At 44.5% G+C, this 21,904-nt stretch overlaps 1 protein-coding gene across 2 annotated transcripts; it reads left to right on the top strand.

The window, feature by feature from the left end:
- Positions 1–872: 872 nt before the first annotated feature.
- Positions 873–9,504, top strand: znf281a (zinc finger protein 281a). 2 transcript variants are annotated; one of them, XM_076144288.1, is made up of 7 exons: positions 873–1,163; positions 2,910–3,364; positions 5,032–5,133; positions 5,541–5,667; positions 6,322–6,405; positions 6,505–6,623; positions 6,753–9,504. In XM_076144288.1, exons 2-7 carry the CDS (start codon positions 2,960–2,962, stop codon positions 8,385–8,387), a joined length of 2,472 nt encoding a protein of 823 aa, XP_076000403.1. In that variant the 5' UTR covers positions 873–1,163; positions 2,910–2,959; the 3' UTR covers positions 8,388–9,504. The 2 variants fall into 2 exon arrangements, with proteins under 2 accessions (XP_076000403.1, XP_076000405.1); XM_076144290.1 differs by lacking the exon at positions 873–1,163 and adding an exon at positions 1,297–1,448.
- Positions 9,505–21,904: the final 12,400 nt, after the last annotated feature.

Raw genomic sequence — 21,904 nt, forward strand, 5'->3', positions numbered from 1 at the left:
GTCAGCACCGAGTGTTGTCATGGAGGACATATGAAAGAGGTGGAGGCATCAGAAATGCACCCGCTGACCTTTATGTGCGTTATTCAACAGTCTGCGTTTCAATTATACTCTGCCTTCTGAATTAATGGGATCATTAGCGGAGGCAATTAGGGGTGGGGGTGCAAAGCCTGAATGGGAGCTTCAGATGTGCTTTTAGATGTATATACAGTCCTTCATCCTGCACATGTAAGAGCGCCTCTTCTAGCGAACCTGTTATCATCAACTCTACGCACAAGCTGGTGTAACGAGACTGACCCTCCCATTCTGGGGTTTGATTTTCAGGAATGCTTCCAGCTTCCACGGCTCATTCATCACTTCACACAGAACCATTATGAGTTAACAGTAACAGTGATTTAAAATTGTGACTTATTTTGAGCTAGATAAGACATAAGACATAAGACAGATATTACCAACAGAATCCAGTATTAAATAAACAGCTTCTGATGGTAAAGCAAATTAATGCAATAATTTTATTTTCCAGCAGGCTAACCTCGGGCATTGTCTTTCTTCTCTCTTTGTTTAATTAATGACAGAAAACACAAACTAAACAAATAGAAAACCCTATCCTGGATAAGAATATACTGTATATCACTTGAGATTCTTATGTAACTTATGGAAAAACAAATCATTTCAATTCATTGTGTGTGCACAAAATCAAAGATGATACAGAAATTGAAGGTGGATTTGTATTGTTTGAATTCATTAAAGATTATCGGTCATCGATTAAAGGTCATCGAAGAATATTTAAAACGTAAAACAAAAACAAAAATGTGTACAATAGCTGGGAATACGAGTTAGATAAAATAGAAAACTAATGCATTTTAAGTACGTTTTAATATTATTATTACTGACAGCAATATAAGTCAAAAGCTCTTACACAGCTACATTTTAATCATACATTTTAATTTAATTTTAAACTTTGTGTAATCGTCCCGTGTGTGTTCGCGTTCGTGTCTCTCTCTCTCGGCAGGACCGTCCGGCTGCAGGACCCAGAATCCTCTGCGCCGAGGCAAGATGGAAGAACCCAGCAGCTGCGGGAGAACAATGTTTTGGCTTTAGATCTTAAAACGGACCGCTGACGGTGAAGCACGCGATCCACAGCAGCGGGTCGGGGTCATGTGCTGGTAAGAACCGATCCGGAAACGTCACTTTGTGTGCGGACTCTCCCCGTACGCAGAGCTTTAAACTCCGCGTACGGGACAGACAACAAAGCGCAGCTGCGTTACCGTTCCGCTCGTTAGCCTGTTAGCTGTCTCGGCTAAGCGGACGAGCATCATTGTTCGCTGGAGTTGCCCGGGCCGTTTGTTATGGCTCCTGCCCGGGTATCGCTCCATCACTTACAGTCGCTCCGCTGCCAGCAAAGCGAAGCGAATAACTTAAAGAAACCCCTAAAAACAAAGCCCGCTTGTGTAAGTTGCTTTATTCTTTCTCGGTACTCTTTTAGGCGGAAACAAACATTCGTCCTTGGTCATTTTCCTCCAGCTTGCGGGTTTGTTTGCCTTGTGTAACGCAGCGCTACAGTGCCGAGGATGTCTGACATTCAATCACAGTTCTTTGATTTAAAACCGTGAGTGTAAACCGAACGGCTTCCTTAACTTAAAGCCGCCAACTTCCAGCTTGTTCGGGTTGAGTTAATTCTTTGTTTGCTTCGTGCGGTTGAGTTGTGGAGCGGCGCAGATGCGTGCTGTCGTTATTGCGTGGCCATATTAATAATTGCCTGCTCCTGCATCACAAAGAACGAAGGGCCCCGCAAGAGTGTTAGCCAAACGCTTAGCTAGGTGGCTAATTGCGTGGCCAGCAACCTTGGTTTGGTTCCCCACAGAGACCCGGACCCGGGGTGAGCCCGGTGCACCGAGGAACTCATCGCGGGGGAATTATAACTTAGCTGACGTAACCAAGGATTTGTTTCATTTTGAGAAAAGTTGTCTCTTAATGTTTATTTACCGGCGCTGAAGGCATTTGGCATCAGTCAGATAGCGCTCATTAGCCAAATGGGTCCTTCATGCGGCGGCTATGTGGATGTTTATTGTAAAGCTAGTCGTAGAACATGTAGTTTGGATCAAAAATTCAGTTTAACTTTGTAAGAAAAGGCATAAAAAGATATTTTTCATTTAAGACATGTTCCAATCTTTGAGATGCCTTAGTTTGACCCCATATTGTTTAAAATGTCAACATCACGTAGCCTCATCTCTGCAGTGTAGAAACTACAACTTAAAGAATTTCCCAGTTTGGGACCAATTAAAGTATCTCTCTATCTCGCTCTGTCTCTCTCTCTCTCTCTAAACTTCTCCATGTGGCTCAGTCAGTTCATCTACAGTTACAGTATATGTGTGCGTGTGTGTTTAACAGCGTTGGCTGGACCCACAGTGCATAATTACATCTCCAGTCTCTAATGCAGTCTGCAGGCATTCTCACTGGCAGATAAGCTGGTACAAATAGGATGACTGGGTCAAGCAGACCCATCAAACAGATTAACACACAACTTCAATCCTCATCTCATGTTGTGTCTGTCCCTGCAGTCACAGTGACCTTTTTCACGTGTTAAATATATGACTCAGGGGAATGAATCACAGAGAGTTTTACCTTTTTCAGTTTATCCAGACTTTAGCCCTTTGTCGCCCTGCAGACCCACGGGTTTAATCAGACTAAGCAGGACTCGGTTGTCACTCAGTTGTGAGGCCAGACGCTGTGGCACTGATTCCTGCAGACCAAGATTTACTGGCTCTATGTTGCCTGTTCAGCTCTCATTTTTATGTGTGTGTGTCTTCACTGCTTGGTTGGTCCTCATGTTTACTTCCTTAACGCAGTGTTCTGCTTCCTGTTCCTGTCTCTAACATCCACTGCTGCTGTTGTTATTCTCCTCATCACAGGATGACACTGATTGGTACCTGATAGATATCCTGGCCCACCGGCATTCATCATGAGCATCATTCAAGACAAACTAGGCAATGAATTCCTGCGCTCCAATGGGGGCATGGACTCCAATTATGGCTCCGGCATGATTATGTTCAGCCACCTCCCCCCGGTGACCAGCTTCACCCGACTGGCCGCCCAGTCCGTCATGCAGGACCTTCCGCCACACGAAAGGATCCTCAAGAAGGAGCGGGACTCGCCCGACTGCAGCGGAGGCACCCAGGGTGGCAGCCTGGGCTACGGGGGCATGGGAGACTACGTTCACACCATGGGCATCAAGCAGGAGAAACTGACGGAACACGATTACCGCCTGCCGCTCTACCCCGGGAGCCTGAGCAAGAGCAACGAGCTGCTGGAGGTAACAGTGGGCAACAACCAGAGCCTCCTGGTGCACGACCTCAGCATGGGCAACGTAAGTAGCTCCAATAGAGAAACCATTTGATTACAAGTCAATACGATTAAGTTATGTGCAGTGACTGGCCATTGTCAATAACCAGAGTGATGAAAGATTCTATCAAGTTTTAATAAGTCAATCAACTCCTGTAATAGTCCTATTTACCTGTGATGTTTGGCTGTCGACAAAACAGTATGGCACCCTTACGCACTATTCCAATAACTGAATCAGAGGTGTGTGTGTGTGTGTGTGTGTGTGTGTGTGTGTGTGTGTGTGTGTGTGTTCTCTGTATGTTGTTGCCTTGAAGGTGTAAACATCAGCAGGCCCAGATAAGAAAAACATCAATGAAATAATTTAGACGCGCCAACAAGCGGTCACAAAAGCAAACCCTTGTTAGCTCTGAGTCATTGTTGTAGGTTTTTCCTCACACACACACACGCGCGCACACACACGGTCAGGAACACCTACTGAGCTGGTTCCTCCCTCCTCTTTGTTTGGGGTGCTGTGTTGTCAGTATTTTGGGCGCATGGTGGAGAGGGCGGAGCCTGAGGAAGGAAGAGTGCAGGGGAGGAGCTTGTGTGAAAGTTCTTACGGTGACATAAATCTACGGACGGCTCGAGATGCAAAATATAAATGAGGCTCCCCCCCCCCCCCTGCTGTTTACTAGAATGGTGACATCATCCAGCCTCAGCATGAATGAAAACGCCTTGGCAAGGACACGGCTGTCTTGTTGCAGCTTGCTTTTCATTTCAGCTGTTCTTTGTGCAAGTAGACACAGACAGACACACACACACATACCTCTGTCTAACAATAGCCAGACATTAAAGGTCTTGAGGTGCGTGTGTGTGTGCTAAATTATTCTTTTGGCTGCCTTTTTAATGGACTATTCAAGCACAGTTAAAGATTTTATATCGACACAACATTGCAGCTCTGTGGAGCCGTCAGACAACAAACCTGGCACACGGTTCCACTTTAAGTCAGACACACAATGAATGTTTTATGTAAAGAGTTGTGTTGAACTAAGCCCCGTAGCTCGGCCTGTCTTGTCACAGCCACAGCTTTGGTGTCCTTCCAGATCATTTGCACTTATCCTCGCACCGATGCTCCTTCCTGTGAGGCTGAATTGGACACGTTTCATCTTGGCCAGGCTCACTCGCAGTTTAGCAAACGAAAATCGGTGCAATTTTCAGCAAACACGGACAGGTGCGCCCATATTTAGCCCCACGGCTGCCAAACAGCACTGAGCAGCCGCCTGTTGCTGAGGATGAGGGTAGTAAACAGAGAGAAGCGAAATCAACGCTCAAAGGCAGTTTGCCGAAATTGTATTGGTTTCCCAAATGAAGTCTAGCACAGATTGTCGGCGAGATGAATTTAAGACAAGGTAATCATTCTTGGTGTTAATTTGAGGAGCAGCAGTCGGCGAGGTGAGCAGCGTTGTTTCTCTTTGATTACAATCCCAGATGAATGGCTCTGGCAGGGAATTACAGACTGCCGATCCTCAGAAGAACCACATCAGCCCCTAACACATAATCACTGCACATCATGTGTGTGTGTGTGTGTGTGGAAGATTCATTTACATGTTTACGTGCACGTTGTGGATTGAAGGCCCTTAACCTTCAATCAAGCCATTTCCCTGTCACGGCTCGCCCTCACAGCCTCGCCCTCTCCCTTTGTCATCCCCACAGCTGCCGAGTCAGTTAGCAAAGGAGCCCAGTGGGAGAAAAGGTCGGAGGTCAAACGGTGATGGACAGGAGGGTAAACCCCGAAAGAAGCGGAGCGAGGCAAAGGTTTGTCATATATTATCTGTGAACGCAGTCATATTTTGGCATTTTAAGAGAAACACACACACACACACACACACACACACACACACACACACACACACACACGGAAAAAAATGAAGGTTTCAGTATCACTCAGTGGAATTTACTTCCTGTTTTCTTTGTAGAATAATGAATTGTAGTCATTGCTTTGATAATGAAAATGTATATTATGTTGAAATCTTTGTCGCACACTTTTTCTTGTCTAAAATCAATGCTCATCTCACACACACACTGCTCATCACACACACACACACACACACACACACACACACACACAGTATACTGTGTGTGTGTGTGTGATCCCTCTTCTACATCCTGTGTGACACACAAGTAGGCCGCCTGAATCTGAGCCCTCTGTTCTGATTCCACAGCAATCAATGATGCTGGATGCGGACGGATGCAGCCTGTCGCCGGGGCCCAAGCCGCACATCTGCGAGCACTGCAGTGCGTCGTTCAGAAGCTCCTATCACCTCCGCAGACACGTCCTCATACACACAGGTACGCCACTCCGCCGGGCTCGGGAAAGCTTTCATTCTGGTAATGTCGCAATCGGCTCAGCGGGAGATGTGAACGCGGGTCGTTGTCGCTGTTGCCGCTGTGCCATCTGACAGAGATTGAGACTTGTATTACCTTTACTGCTACACATGAGCCCATATTACAGCACAGTTATCGTTTTGTTGAGCCCTGTGGTAAAGCAGCCTTTTAACGGTTTAAATGTTTATTAAGTTTTAACCTTTAGCCGCAAGCACCAACCATTGTGAAAATCACGTACAACATGTTGATGGGAGTTCCTCATTTAATGCCCTTTAGCCTTCAAACCCTAGTATAGTGTAAGAAATGTGCATTCTTAAATGTAACATGTGGTTCAAAGCTGATGGTTGGTTCACACTTTGACATATAAAACAGATGAATCAGCACATTTCACGGAATACCTGTAAGTTTAGGTAGGTTCACGTTAGTTTGTTTGTTGGATGGCATCATTTCTGTAAGTTGGAATGTTAAGTTTGGATGGCATCACTTTGTTAGTTAAATAACATCAGCAGTGTTAACCCGAGAAGCTGTTAGTCTGTTACTGAAGCAAGTTTACAGCTTTGTGACTGCAAAATTTACACTTGACATTTTGTAACCCATCTAAAATTGGCTTCATGACAGGTGAGAGGCCGTTCAGATGCAGCCAGTGTAACATGAGTTTCATTCAGAAGTACCTCCTCCAGCGGCACGAGAAGATCCACAGCGGTGAGTGATTGAATAAGCTCATAAATGACACCGACAGGGCCCAGTGTTTCCAGCGAACTCGAGTTAACCTCCAGCTGTGGCCCCCTTTCTGCCTGTCAGGAGAGAAGCCGTTCAGCTGTGACCAGTGTAATATGCGATTCATTCAGAAGTACCACATGGAGAGACACAAGAGGACGCACAGCGGAGAGAAGCCGTATAGATGTGAGACATGCCAACAGGTCAGTCGGTGGTAAAATTGGGAAGTTGCATTTGTTTTAAATCTGCACTGGCTCTTTTATTGCTTACCGTAAAATGAATCTTCCTCATTTGCCGTGTGTGTGTGTGTGTGTGTTGTTTGTGCCCTGCAGTATTTTTCTAGGACGGATCGATTGCTCAAGCACAAGCGAACCTGCGGAGAAGCCATAAAGAAGGGGCTGGATCCTGGGATGATTGACCTGGGTTGTGTAGACCTGGGCCACGGCAGCTATGGAATCACTCAGGGAAATACTGGGAATACCGGGAGAAAGAGGGGAAAGTCCAAAAATTCTGGAGAGTGCGGGGAGCGCAGGAGAAAGAAAGGGGATGGAGGAGCAGCGGCAGCCGGGTTGGGGCTGTCGCACATTCACGGAACATTACCTGGAGGCTACGGCGTCCACGAGTACTCCATGGACACACACATGGTGTCGTCCTCCAGTGAGCCCGGTCCCAGCATGCAGCAGGGCCACCACGGCCGAGCTCCAAAGATGGCCTTCAAGAAAGCCAATCGTAAGAGCCTGGATAAAGTGGGGTCGGGGCTCAAACCAGGCTCCATGGAACAAAGCGGGGGCATGGACGGCCTCGGCCTTATGCAGGGTAACGGGGTCAAAGTTGGACACACAAGCAGCAATTATGACGACGCAATGCAGTTTCTCAAGAAAAGGCGCTACCTTCACGCGGCAAACAACGTCACGTCCTCAGGGCCGGCAGTGAGCGGAGGATCCAGCAGTGAGTTTGATGTGGGTCACCTGTCTTCCCAGCAGTCTGTCATTCAGGGCGTGGTGTCCGGCGTGTTGGACAACGACACACCTCTGAGTTTGCTGGACGCCACGGCGATGGGCGTGGACAAGCACGACAAGTCTGGGATCCCCGACGAGGTCTTGCAGAGCCTGTTGGACCACTACACTCAGAAACCCGATGGCTCGCACCATGACGTACACTTTGACATCAGTGACCAGCACGTGGAGCTGAACCCTCCCTCGGCTGATGGCGCCGACCTCGGCCACAGCACCGACGCCCCCAGTCCATCTGGAGACAAGACTGTCATCATGCACGAATACTCCCGCTTCCTGCTGCAGGCCTTGGAGCGCACCAGCCACAGTGCCAGCTTCCCTTTGGTTCCCGGCCCCGCCGCCTCCGGGCCCTTCACCAGTTCCCACCCGGGCAACCCCATCTACTCTGACAAGAACATCTACACTACTTCCCCCCTGGAGTGTGGCTTTGGCCAGTCGGTGGCGTCGCCCTCCCTGCCCTCCTCTGTGCCAAAGTCGCACTTTGCGATGCTGACGGGCTCCTCGCCACAGCACAGCTTCCACCTGAGCAGCCTGGACCCTTCCACACACCAGCAGCTCACCCCCTCTCAGGAGCTCACCGACCAGCTGGAGAAGCAGCACTCCTCCACGCCCCCCTCCTCCTACCAGATCAGCCCGTCGGACCTGAGCAGCCAGAAGGACCACCCGCCGGGCAAGAACGGCACCTCGGTTTACCCCCTGGTCCCCTCGCAGGACCTGACCTCCCTTGACTCCTCCAAGCCTTCTTACCAGATAGAAAACTTTGCGCAGGCCTTCGGCTCCCAGTTCAAGTCGGACGGCACCGGCTTGTCGTACGGCGCCGACTCTAGCGGGGAGCTGGACCACAGGATACGGACGCCTGTGTCTGAATTCTCAGGGTATAGTCGTTTGTTAGCCGACGTCAATGAGCCAATAAGTACAGGTTCCAAAACCCCAACAAGCCAAAGCTACAGATGAGCGTGTGGGAGCGAGAGGACACTCTATGGACTTTGATTTTACCTGAATTTGTTAGTGCTTCTATTTTATTATTATTATATTATTATTGTTATTTTTTAAAGTGACATCTTTATTTTAATTATACATGTTGCTATTTTTATGTGCCCCCTCTTCTCTCCCAGCAACGAGCCCAGGCTCCTCCTCTAAACGCAGCTTTAGCTCTGCTCTCGTGCGTTCAACATGTCTGAGCCGTTTGTTCTCGTCATGTTACCGACATGAGGTCGGCTCCTTCGTCACGCCACGGAAAGTACTTTTTAAGGAACTGTAACGTAGCAACGGGTGTGTTTCTGTTCCCATGAGCTGAAGTGTTTTGGGGTTTTTTTAGCAATCAACTTTACAATTGTAAAATAATAATGGAAGTGACCGTGATTGCAGGGAATAGCCCAGAATCGAAAGAGCAAAAAAAAGAAGTTATTGTCTGTTACAAGGTTAAAGTATTACTCAGGAAAAAAAATGAAAAAGGAGAAGCCCTTTAGGTGCAGCGAGGACTCGGGTGTGAGTGAGCAGCTTCAAAGAGTGTGTTCTTCAGTTTTCTGACTAGTGGAGCGAGTGTTCAGGGAGCAGACGGCTGCCACCTGAACACAACACTTTCTACTCGGCTATATAGAGATTAAGGTACTTTCATGTCAATGTGAAACTCATGTTTTCTTCAATAAGGGCCATATATATATATATATATATATATATCTCTATATATATTTATAAGAATATATATTATGTAAAATAGATTTAATCCTTCTGCAGAGGAAGAACAGGGCCGGATCAGGGGCTAGACGTTGTCCTTGTTATATTTTTGGAGAACAAAGTGATGTTGGGCTTGTCTCTGGCCAATAGAGGGCGCTGTTGGCCTTCCAGCTCCTGTCGTCCTCTTCTTCCTCCATCCTCTCGTTTCTTAAAAAGACTCCAGTTTGCACTTTGAGCCGTTTTTATGTACGTGGAGTGAATCCGCCCCGTTCGGATCGAGGAAGCTCAAATGTCAGAAGTGGACTGGAGACGGGGGAGTGTGTGGCTGAAGAAGCTCTGGGTGTATGATGGGAAGACCTTGTGCTTGGTTGGCTTGGTTTGTGCGTGTGTGTGTGTGTGTTGGGGAGGGGAGGGGTGGGGGGGTCGTGGGATTTTCATTCACATTTCTCTTTCTCCTTATTTGTAGGGAGGGGTTAGACAGGGGGGTGCGGGGGAGGGGGGGGGGGGGGGGGGGGGGGGGGGGGATTTTAAAAGCATTAATCGGGATAATGTAAATGTAATTCATACCCCTAGTTTTAGTTTTATTACTTATTACCAAGTTTAGCAGCTTTGCTTTATATTGAATTTGATGACCGATGTATTAGTGATGGACTTTCTCTTGCCGTCAGCGAGGAGAGAACTCCTCAGACCCCTCTGACGTGTGCTGGCAGTGCCCGGCGTGTGTGTGTCCCTTTAGGAAATTGGGTGCCTATTCCTGAGAAATACAGGTGCAAGATATTGTTCAAGTATATAGAAAACGTTAGATGTAACTTCTTGCTGATTTTTTTTCAATGTGTTTCAGTACATTCTGTCATTTTGTTTCTTTGTAAAAAAAAAAAAAATACACCCCCACAACAATAACGTTGCCGTCTTCCACAGCCACAAACTGACCGCGAAGTGCTGGAAATGACATGAACTAGTTTTGTAGTCGCCCCCTTTTATGCCACAATGCCCCATTGTTTGAAGCAATCATGGTTGAATGACAGCAACGTTGCAATATCACAGGGGACACTGACTGACAGACCGACCGACCGACCGACACAACAATGAACCTGCTTTGTCTCACGGTCGAGGCTTTTAAAGAAACCTTTTGGCGAATTAGCCGAGCATATACCTCATATCACTGTAAAGCAGGGAGGGGGGAGTGAAGCGTTGATGTACTGTATATAGCAGAGATGCTGTTGTGTGATTTAAAGAAAAAAAAAAAAGGAAAAAAAAGTCAATTTTCTGTATGACTATTTTTTTACATTTGTGAAGATGGCATTTCTGTGAGGCGTTCAGGGGCTGGAGGCTTTTTTTGTAAATGTCCCATGTCAGCCGGTGTTGAGCTGCAGTTTCACCTCCTCTCTCGCTTTCTTATCCGCCATATTGTCCCGAGTGGAATATGCTGTTTACAAAAATGTACAAAACACTGCATCTTGATTTACTTAATTTTTGAGCCCCGTATAAATTTAATTTTTTTTAAATTCTTTTCTTATCTTTCCCATTTTGTTTGTCACCGCCAAAATTTGTTAGCTGATATCTTCCTCCATTATTTTGTTTCAGATTCTTGTGAGATGACTCACAGAGCTGTTTTTGTCCAATGAATTTAAAAACTTGATTAGGGAAAAAACAATAAAATGCTGTTATCGAGGCCTGTTCTTTTCCTTTCTGTGCGTGTGCGCGTCTGTGTGTGTGTGCCTGCGTGGGCAAGCGGCTTATCAGAGCTTAAAGTGTCGGTCATTATTTTCACCCCTAGATGGTGACAATGTTTGATACAAACCGTTTGAGCTAAACCTCTTTAACTACAGATGTGATCTGATCATAATCATCTCAGCACACGCACATAAGTTCTATAGATGTTCATATATGCATTGATTGTGTGTGTGTGTTTTCTTGGTATAGTCCATTTTTAACAACTGTTGATGTTTTGTCTCCATGTTAGATGTTTCAGATGAAGGATAATGGAGCTCAAGTCGCTGCCAACCTGGAACTGAAGTAATGAGCACACATTTTCTTTTTATATTGATTTAATCTTCTGGAGTCTTAAGTATTTTTTTTGCTGTTTCACTGAACTAAATTTTTATTTCACCCAATTCAGAAAGAACAAAAACAAAATCTGTGCCCGTTGAAACCACACAGAATTCTCTTAAAAATATGATTAGAAATTATAATTTATCATTCTTTTCCAGTTGAATTTTGAAAAGCAAAAAAGGCCTTTCTATTCAAGAAAAAGTAAGCTCAAGAAATAACTTTTTATATATATTTGAGGGGGGTGGGGGGGGAAGGTTCTTAAATTGTTTATCACTTGAGTTCAGATTGATGTTTACAGACTCGGTGGTAATATCAACATTTTTACAGTGCAACTTTTCTGGTGCCAAAACTAAGAACTAATGAAAAGCATCATTCACAGCCTGACGGGACTGAAGCGTGAGAGCGATTATGAGGGCCCCTAGATGAAGGAATAATAAACAAACTTCCTCATTTTTGAATATTCTGTTCTTTTCCTTAGTTTTAGAACTTATACAGTAAGTATTTTTTCCCAGAAAGGTCACAATGGACAACAAAAAATCACTTAAAAACAAAATACCACCGACACGCATGAAGAGAATAAACCTGCCGATATGTATCATCGAGAAATACTAAACAGGGAATTTGTCGTTCTCTGAATAACTAATTACATAACATGCATCAGAGAGCTGCCAGCTTCTTCTTTTATTTTCCGTCCCATTGGGGAATTAAATAGCTTCCTAAAATCAAAAGGAGAACTTCTCTGCCTTCCTGTCTCCATGTTGTTGGTTTGTTAAGGGCTTACCTGCGTACATGCTTTGTATAGTTTTAAGTCCTTGGGCTGAACTGTCCACACCCAAAAAACCAATGTGATTCAGTGCCAATCCCCATATTTTTCTGTTAATAAATGACTGTATTGTCATTAAACTATGGTGTGGTGATGATGTGGCCCAGGTTTCCATTCAGTGCCATGTTTCTATTCTTGGCTTCATTATCAGGGGTGAGTTTCGGTAAGTGTGTGGACGTTGTATTGAATCCTTTAGCTGTGATTGAAAAATGACAAATTGGGCCATAAATGGGTAGGTAGAAAGTAAAGATGTTACCAGGAGGAATGATTTTGCTGAGTAACCCAGGAATTGTTCACATCAGGGGGAATGTTGTCATTCATTCCATTCAGGTGGAGAATGCTCTGTATTTCCAGACCTCGGGTGTTTGCATCTGAACAGAATGAATGATCTCTTGACCTTCTAAACAGAATTTACATTATCCCTTTGTGCTTTGATGCCTCTCTTCTCTCTTTGCATGTGAAACACACAGCCTGTTGACACAAAAGATGTGAGGGTGACGTGCATGGCGTTCTTATCTTCAAAGCTGGGAAGAGTCTGAGTTGTGTACACAGAGCGATAGTGAATGGTGAACCGCAGCCGTAAAAGAGGCAGCAAGTTCAATGTTGCTGTAACCTGACTGAGAACAATGATGAATTACAGAAGAATGAGTCTTCTTCAAACATATATGCCATGCAATCCGCAGATTATGTGGACATTAGGTAAGAGGGCTCTGTTTGGTCTCCTTAAACGTTTCCCTTAAGAAAAAGGGAAATTGTCCTTGTTTGCCTTTTGGCCAGGATCATTCCAGAACTAAGACACATTTGTGTCGACGATGGAATGGAATTATTCCTTGTGGTTGCCAAGCTGAAAGTAAACAGAAAGTATTGTGAAATATTGCAGCGATCGAGAATATTTGCACGAGATAAAAAGGAGGTCACAAAGGTCACTAAAACAATTTTGTCATGATTTGTCATGTTTGATGGCGTGTCCTTCCGGCAGAGTTGTTACATCGCAGAGAGAATATGATAAGATAGTTTACGACTTTACCTGGAAAAGTCTGTGTGTAACTGTGATGAGGTGAAGTGTGTAAACAAACCCGTCTGAGATTAGTTCAAGATTCAGTCCGCACCTTAGATAAACAATTACTCATACATCTGTTTCTGGAAGAACATATTTCCTTGATGATTGTTGAAGTTACATTATCGGTCAAGGTGAAGGGTTAAAACAACTACATGGATACTAGACGTTAACTATTTAAGTACGTAAGTAGTTTACAACTGAGTAAACCAATTTTGTCCCACAATATAAAACAATTTGGCCTTTTATGGATAAACATGCAAAATGGCGTTTTCCAAATGTCACCTCATTGCAGATATAACCTTCAATGAGTGTACAGGACATTGTTTGAATTAAAATGAGGATGTAATGTTATTTACTGTATCCAATCCAGCATGCATCCAACACATCTCCAGAGGCAAACACTTCCTTCATAACAATAACACACCACTATCTTGATAATCGCTCACAATTACGATCAAACTGACCTACTTCACTGTTGCGCCTCGTCCTCTTCTGTTCATTTATGGCCCCCGACTGTGTGTGTGATCTTGCTACAGGGCGTCACTGGTTTTCAGCTTGTCACCAGGTGTTGGTTCTCAGTTAACTTAATCTGGCAGACAACCTCTGTGGGCTTGAAGTCCTTGGTAGAGGAGGAGAGGATGCCCGACTGAAGCTTGGTTACAAGGCTCATTTTTCCAAATCAGGTGTGTTGAATATTGGGGGAAAAGGAAACTATCCAACTGCTGACCTTCAGACTGAGGCGGCACATAATCTGTGTGAAACAGAGCTGATGAAGATGACCGAGTTGAGTAAGTTTCCATCCATCCATTCTCTCATCTCCACACATCTTTTGCCTTTACACAGGAGACGGGGGACCTTGAACACATCTCCAGTGATCATAACAGTATTTTTACATTTGAAGATCTTACAGGATCTTCCCACTTGTTTTGATTGGAAACAACACAAAGCTATCTTGACTTAACGATTCACATGCAGGAAAGCAATCAAACCAGCACTTCCTGAAACGTTCCAACCCAGTTCCTGAAAAAGGCACTTCCTTGATCATTCATGGTGAAATACAGTGCGGCCTTATTCGTCACATACAGTATGTATAATTTGATCAACCGCTTATGCTGAACAGCTATTGGAGCTGTAAACAAGACTTGAGAGCTATGAATAATCAGACAAGATTGTGAAATATGACTTGACCTGAAGTGTGACCAACAGATATTGGCTGATATGATGAGAGATGTTGTGCTCTGTGTAAGTTTAGACTCTTTCAGGTGAAGGAGCCTCGGTCACATTTCTTCCTGAGGTGTCATCTATTGTATTGAAGCTGAAAACAGAGCCGGCAACCAAAATAGTTTAGAACAAGTTTTTTGGCAGTGTTTTGGTGGAGGGGGGCGGAGTTTAACTGTTTCACCCCTGTTTGATCAAGCAAGAAGAAGAATTTGTTGATTCACAGCCACAGCCCTTTCTTTGGCTCCAGTAAGAGAGTATATGTATTAAGTAAATGATTGAATAAAAACTGAATTGGAGATATTGAGTTAATCTTTGAGTCTTTGTGTGCATGTTAAGGTAATTCAGCTGGGTGTTTGCGTCTTTAGTTTGAGTTTGCGTCGACTACTCAGATTCAAGCAGTGATGTAACTGATAGTTGATTTTAATTACATTACAGTACGATCATTTGGCAGACGCTTTTATCCAAAGCGACTTACATTACATTTACCACCCTTCGCAGAGGGGGGAGCAATTGAGGGTTCGGTGCCTTGCTCAGGGGCACCTCGGCAGGGGCTCGAACCGGTGACCCTCCGGTTCCCAAGCGGAAGCACTACCCACTGAGCCACTGCCTCAATGCTTATTGTTTCATATATTTCTGCTTTAGGCTCCAACATCACAGCTGAATATGAAAGAGACGCAAAACTCCTTTATTTGAAGCGACTGCAAGATTGATTATTGATTGAAACTACATCACATTACTGTCAAGGATGCAGAATTTGGGGTGGCAGAGTTTTTTTTTGTTGTTGTTTTTACAAATACTGACGATTGTAATGAGCACATCTAAGGTCATCCAAGGCCATTCTGAGGTGGTTTTAATAAAGACAACATGATTAGGATGTGTGGAAAGACGACTAGTGTCTCCTCAATGTGGCGTCCACTTGCCTGAGGAGACATTACCGTTAAATAAGACTTATTCTTGCATTCAGGAGACACATTTATTTTGCTTCTATGGCAGCGGACCTGAACGACGATGTCACAGAAGTTTAGTCGCAGCAAAATCAATAATGGAAAAACCTTTTGTAGCCACACAAAGACACCAAGGTTCAGCAGCTGCTGCTATTCTTCTTTGCCTTCGAGTTACATAACTACAAACATATCACCACAATGTTAAATCCATCCATCCATCCATCCATCCATTGTCTGTAACCGCTGGGTTTTTGCTGGAGCCAACCCTAGCTGTCAGCGGGCGAGGGCGGGGTACAAATTGGCATCGCAGTAAAAAGTCTCATGAACGCACTTTTATCTGTGTTGGTCCTTTCAGATGTAAATATTTCAAATATTCAGCTATTGTTCCCCCTTATCTCCTGCATGCCACCCAGAGATCACCTGCTGTTATGTCATCCTCATATTCCCATAGTCAGCGTTTCTGCTGTTGTTGAAACTGGTATGTGATGTAAATGTTTCAAACTGATTGTGGAGGACTTCAGGATCAGAATCAGAATTGTTTTCATTGCTATGTAGGTTTTCAATTACAAGGAATTTGCTTTGTTGTTTGGTGCAATACAAATATAAAGAGAAAATTGAATCACAGGTATTTGTCATCATCATCGTCATCGTCAGTTATTCTTGTTGCTGTCAATGTTTTTGCAGCTGTGTTGGAGATGGCATAAAGTTGAATTTAGTTGAAAGTGTTGGTTGCAGTTTGTTGCTCAGTGCACAGTGACATGGGAGCCGTCCCCAAGGGCGGAGGAAGAGGAGGAGGAGGGGCAGGAGCTTATAACGCTGTGCCAGCCCGCAGCTCTCAGTCTGAACCACCTGTGGCAGCACTGACAGTCTGCAGCGAGGAGTCTGTCTGCATCTGAACCTTTATCTCAGCAGGAAACAGGACTTCAACACCAGCTGATCGTCACAGATTCTTCACCGAAGATGAAGATGCTGGGTTTTCTGCCAGTCCTCTTCCTCCTGGACTGTGTCATTAGAGGTCAGTAAAGTTTGCTTCAGCTTGGTTTATAACTTCCATCAAACTGTCTTTAGAATGTCTCTGATCATTTGAATTCTATCTCCCAAAACACAGTGATTCTCTAAGTCAAATGTCACTTACAGTGTATAAACACACATTTTTTTTGCTCTGAACCTTAACACAAAATCATTAGCATATTTAGACATTCATTTCACACCATTTTCAAGTAAATCTTAACAAAATACAGGAGTTTACTGGTAAATCTGAATTCCTTACACATAAAGTGCTTGTATGTAAGTTTACTGCATCCAGTCTATGTCCCTCACATGTTCTATTGTAGGTGTAGGTGTCTATTGTAGGTTGTCCTGTGTTTAACTATGTTTGACAGAAACCTTACAGCTGATAAGGGTGTAAGGTAGTAATTACAAACACAAAGATTTTCTGCCACTAATGGACAGGAGGTTTAGCTCTCTGTTCCACGTAGCAGCTTCAGTCTCCAGCTGAGTCACAGCAAAGTTACAGGCTGGATGGAGGCCAAGCTGTCGGTCAGACGACGGTCCGGCTCCCTGAAGCGCTGCACACTTCAGTAAAAGTTTACTCTGTGCGAATAACAAGAACCTACAGCCCAGGGTGGAGTTGGCTGAGGAATTTCCTTAAGCCGTCCACTGTTCAGTCACTAAGCGTTTCCTCACTTTAAATCCATCGGTCAAGCTCACTGCAGATCTGAGGAGCATCTCTGTGCGTTTTAGTCTGAAGGGAAACGGGAAAGGTCCCATATGACGTCTGAAGTGTCATGTGGCGTGTGTGTGCGTGTGTGTGTGTGTGTGTGTGTGTGTGTGTGTGTGTGTGTTGTTCTGTCATGTGTTTAAGACTTGTAGAGAAACGAAGAGAGAGAGCGGAAGACAGGGAGGCGATGGTGGAGTGTGTGTGTGTGTGTGTGTGAGAGAGAGAAGCAGTAGTAGTTAAGAGGAGGACATGAAAGGACCACCTGAGGGCCACCACCTTCCTCTTCCTCTCAGTCTGGCGCCACACTCACTTTTTGCTCGCTGACCAGCCCCCCATTACATTCCTCCTCCTTAAGACCTCATGTATGTGTCATTTCCCCCCCCACACACATATGTCATGTTTAAGTGGCTACTCATCATGTCCTAAACACATGACAGAAAATACACACACACACACACACACACAAATGCAACTCCGTCTTTTCAGTGACTCAGTAGCTGCTGATTCAGTCACTTCCTGCTCGGCTTGATTCTATTTAATATCGCTAACTAAGCTGAGATTCCCATGGCCGATGCATCTCACACACTCACACACACTGTCTGTACTCACTTCTTACCGTTACTGTGACAATACATTTCTGCCGACCATTCCCCCTCTCTCTCTCTGTGTCCTGCTGGATTAGGCTTGCTGCAGGGCCCTAAAGCTCATAGTGTAATGGGGGAAACATATGCTGGCGGAGCTTTAATTGGAGATGATATGTGCAGAGGCCCCAGCCAGAGAGCTGAGCTCCGGGGAGCCATCTGTTGCTGGGGAGTTACAGGAGCTCTGTTTGCCCAGACGCAGAGGAGACGTGTGTGTGTGTGTGTGTGTGTGTGTGTGTGTGTGTGTGTGTGTGTGTGTGTGTGTGTGTGTGTGTGTGTGTGTGTGTGTGTGTGTGTGTGTGTGTGTGTGTGTGTGTGTGTGTGTGTGTGTGTGTGTGTGTGTGTGTGTGTGTGTGTGTGTGTGTGTGTGTGTGTGTGTGTGTGTGTGCACCTCCACGCTTCTGCCTCAGTCCTTTACGTCCGGATGCTGCTTTAATCTGAAGCACAATCACAAGAGGGATGCCAAAGAAAGTGAACTTTGACCCGAGATGAAGAAATAGACGCAACTATCAGATCAGTGGCCAGCTTCTGTACATGACTCTCAATGATCCATTAAAGATGCTGTTTCTGGAGAGACTCTATTAAAAATACATAATAAAAGACCTTCATCCAATCACTCAAGAAACCTGTAAACCTAGGAGAGAGTGTGAACAATGTCTGAGCCGTAGCCTTAGAAACAAGATCTCCGCAGCATCCTTGTGTCTAATTTTGACTTCCATTTCCTGTATTAGTAAAATGTGTGTTTGTACTATTTCTAATCGCACATTTTGTATTGTTGGTTTCTCCTCTGGTGGAAAATGTTCACAAAGGTCTGAGGCGTGACCGAAACGCAGCTTTCTGTTGATTGTTTGTCGTTGTTGAAACAGTTAGCGGGCTGTTGTTTCGTTTCTGGTTTCGTCCTTTTGTTCTATCTGCCTTTTGTGTCTCTGATATTTTACTGTAAAAGTTGATGTTATAACACACTGTCACTATATGAGGCATCTGTGTGTTCTCACAGCAGAGACAGGAGACACTCATCAGCATGATATAATGTTTCTGAAGCTGATTAAAATAAAACCTCTCTCATCGCGTCGTGAGATCGTCTGAACTGCGGTCAGCTGCTTTAATGTGGCAGAAACTGACCTGTGTACAATAAATGTACATGATTGTTTGCGGTGGTTCACACGCAAGGTTTGTAAGTTATGTCAGGATGTGCACCTTTAAATACCAGGAGGTCATGCAGCTCATTATCTGGCCAGAGTGTGAGCGTTAAATTAATGTGCATCTTCCAGTAATGCTTACGTTCCTTTGGCATTCTCTCCTTTGATGACTTTGTTTGGGATGTCATACTGCATATTTTCTGAGTCGTGGGCATTGTTGGTGCTGAGCAGTTCCCCTGTGGCACATGTGCACACATCACCATAGGTTCACTGTCCACATGACCGCTCGGCCTCCTAATGAGATCCTGCCTTCTGGCTTCAGGCTCTTCCTGACTGTTGGGTCACAACCCTGTCAGTTCGTCTCCTGCTCTGTGTGCGTTCTTTAATCAGCTCTGCCTGTCTGGCAGTGCTGCTGGACGCAATAAAAACCATCTCAGGAACGAGCTTTCCCCTCCAGACAGAGAGACGAGGAAACGAGTGTGTGCCGCCTGCAGCTGACCACAGCGCTCAGGATTCCTTCTGGGAATTAGTAGCCTTCTCCCAAAGGCGTGTCGTCAGCACAGACACAGATTTAGTCCTGGGCAGAGAAAGTAGCATTACTCAGCTGTGTGCCGAAACATGAGCGTCCACGTCAGAGACTCTCGCTGTCTGTGTTTGATTTAAAAGGAGGCAAAGCTGTGACAGCAGGAAACACAAATCTACCCTGACTACACACATACACACACACACACTCGACTTCAAGGGCCGGACTCCTGCTTATTACCACTAAGCTTTCTTCCTCTGTAAAGGAGGGGGAAACTGATGGGAAGAGGCGTGGACTCAAAGTACTCAAATATTTGTTTTACTCCATTAAAGAAGTAAAAGTCCTGCGTTAAACTTAAGTATAAGGAAATACATATAAATGTAAAGCTTAAACAACTTTACTCCATTATTAAAAGTAAAATTACTTATTTGAAGACTTCCCTGTCAATGTTCAATCATTGGTGCAGACTCTGCTAAATAATTTATTTGTATTGTAATCAAAGTAACATGATGGAAATTCAGAATGCAAACAATAAAAATCCACAAAATTGGAGTGGTTTGACATTTTCTTTTGCAAAACTGGAGATATGTGGATTTATGTCTCTGACCTCAAAAGTCCTTTGTGAAAACCTTCAGTGCTTCCATATCATGTAACAGTGCAGAGTCCACGGGGTAAAACCGGACCTACAGGAGGACCTACCATCCTCCTGTGTGTGTGTGTGTTTGAGGCGACCTGCTTGTCACCCTGTCTGCCTTCGTCATCCCTTTTGTGTCTGTGAGGATTATCCGTCTGTAGGTTAAATCCTTAGAGACGGAGCTCTCTGTTGGACCTGCAGCACACGCGGTGCTCTTAATTACTGCAGTGTATTGTGTTACACTAATCGACTGTCAGCACGAGTTGCCTCATGTGGTTTCAGTCTGAGTTTCCTACATTTTTCACCTTGAAGTGGCTTGAAATGTGTTCACATGTGTGTTAAAAATGATTTTTATACACCCGTTAAAGGAATAACCTGTAATATTAGATTGAAATCAGCACAAACGTCATTACATGATTGATTAAACAATGATGTCATCTAATGATTGTTCTTGTCAAGTGAAAACCTCAGTGCTTCCATTTCATGTAACAGTACACAAATTAAAGATGGATGTGCATGTTGAAAGCTGAAGTGTTGAACATCACACATGTCACACTCAGAGAAGCTGGTTATTCCTCTCTGATGTTACGGGAACTATTAGTCAGAGGAGAAGCTCAGGTAAGGTAGAAGCTGACATTTCACCTCATGGGAAAGGAGAAGCATCATTTACATGTTGCAGTGGCAGCAAATGTTATGAAGATTACAGCAGAAGAAGAAGCATTCTGTGTGTTTTGTGTTTGGCGATGTGTTTATATGTAGCCATTGTCTTCAACTTCCCCTGTGTCCAGCTTTGGACCGGCCTTATCTAGACCATAAAACTCCCCCACTTACTTTATCTGGATTAACAGCAACTTGTACCCGTGTCTCCTCTGACCTTTATGCTGCGCTGACCATTCATGTCGCCGCTTGATATCTTTTGAGTATTTTCAGGGACACACGGACACACACCTCATTTTTCCAGTTTGTTTTTATCTATTAGGTATTTGTTCCGTGTTACTATTAAATGAACTGAAATGTTGTGCGTATGGGTAAATAGTGTATTGTTGTATTATTTCTGCTGAAGAATTCTAATAATAATTTAATAATCTAATTCTCCAGTTTGGTCTCAAAGGCATCATTGTGATCAGTAAAGTAGAATAGCTTCAATGTTCCTCTCTCATGTTGCCTTTCTGCTTGATGAGACAAGATGATAGTTTCTCCCAACATGCATCTTCATGGCCTATGAAAATGAAAAGAAATATAGTTTTAAAATGTTCTGTACTTCTCCCGCCTTTCCTCCCGCACATGCAAAGCTGCCAGCGTCACCCAGCACCCAGTTTGTGTACACACTAAGTCACAGAGGCGTGCTATTGTAAAAGGAAACTCACTGCTGATATTCAATAAAGCAACAGGGCTCAGTGAACCACAAACATCAGCACAGCATACCTTATATCTCATTAAGGGGCTGGTATGTGATTATTGCGGTACAATTCGATGGCTGTCTTCATCTTGACTAGAATGAAACTATATCTGTATAATGAATGTTATCTGTGAAATGCTTGACCTTCAGCTTGTTTCATTGTAATGTGTGAGTCCTTGAGCGTAATCATACCGAGGCAGCAAGATCACCCACAGGACAAGGCTTTTACTCAAGATTCAGTCTGATAAATATTTTTTTTTATATCATTAATCTTGATAATAATACATTGATGATAATAATATTGCATTCTAATCTCACTTGGCGAGCACGTCTGTGTTTTTCAGCGGTGATCTCACACTCCCTCTCTCACTTTATGACTGCTCAAAGAGACAATCTATCCTTCTCAGCTGTCACCTATTACTCACACATCATCGGTGATTTCCACTCCCTCTACACAGTTTGTGTATGGGTGTGTATCAGTGTGTGCTGTGCCCTCTGAGAGACAAAGGTGGGCTGAGCCTGGGGTTTTTCATGGCAAAGTGAGTCTCACCACAGAGAGCCACAGAGTGATAAAGCAGTAAGGTCACTCAGAGCCTTGCACGCAGAGAAAATAATCAAACAAAGTTAAGATTCTGATG

The sequence above is a fragment of the Genypterus blacodes genome, unplaced genomic scaffold (genome assembly GCF_046128005.1).
Source record: "Genypterus blacodes isolate CSIRO-AG114 ecotype Tasmania unplaced genomic scaffold, CSIRO-AGI_Gbla_v1 ptg000028l_1, whole genome shotgun sequence".
In the NCBI taxonomy this organism is placed as follows: domain Eukaryota; kingdom Metazoa; phylum Chordata; class Actinopteri; order Ophidiiformes; family Ophidiidae; genus Genypterus; species Genypterus blacodes.

What these genes read in the sequence shown, in the direction of transcription:
- znf281a (XM_076144288.1), top strand. Translation starts at nt 2,960, where the DNA reads ATGAGCATCATTCAAGACAAACTAGGCAATGAATTCCTGCGCTCCAAT. An exon ending in AGAAGCGGAGCGAGGCAAAG is followed by an intron (nt 5,134 to 5,540) that starts GTTTGTCATATA and finishes CTGATTCCACAG; the next exon opens with CAATCAATGATGCTGGATGC. An exon ending in GCACGAGAAGATCCACAGCG is followed by an intron (nt 6,406 to 6,504) that starts GTGAGTGATTGA and finishes TCTGCCTGTCAG; the next exon opens with GAGAGAAGCCGTTCAGCTGT.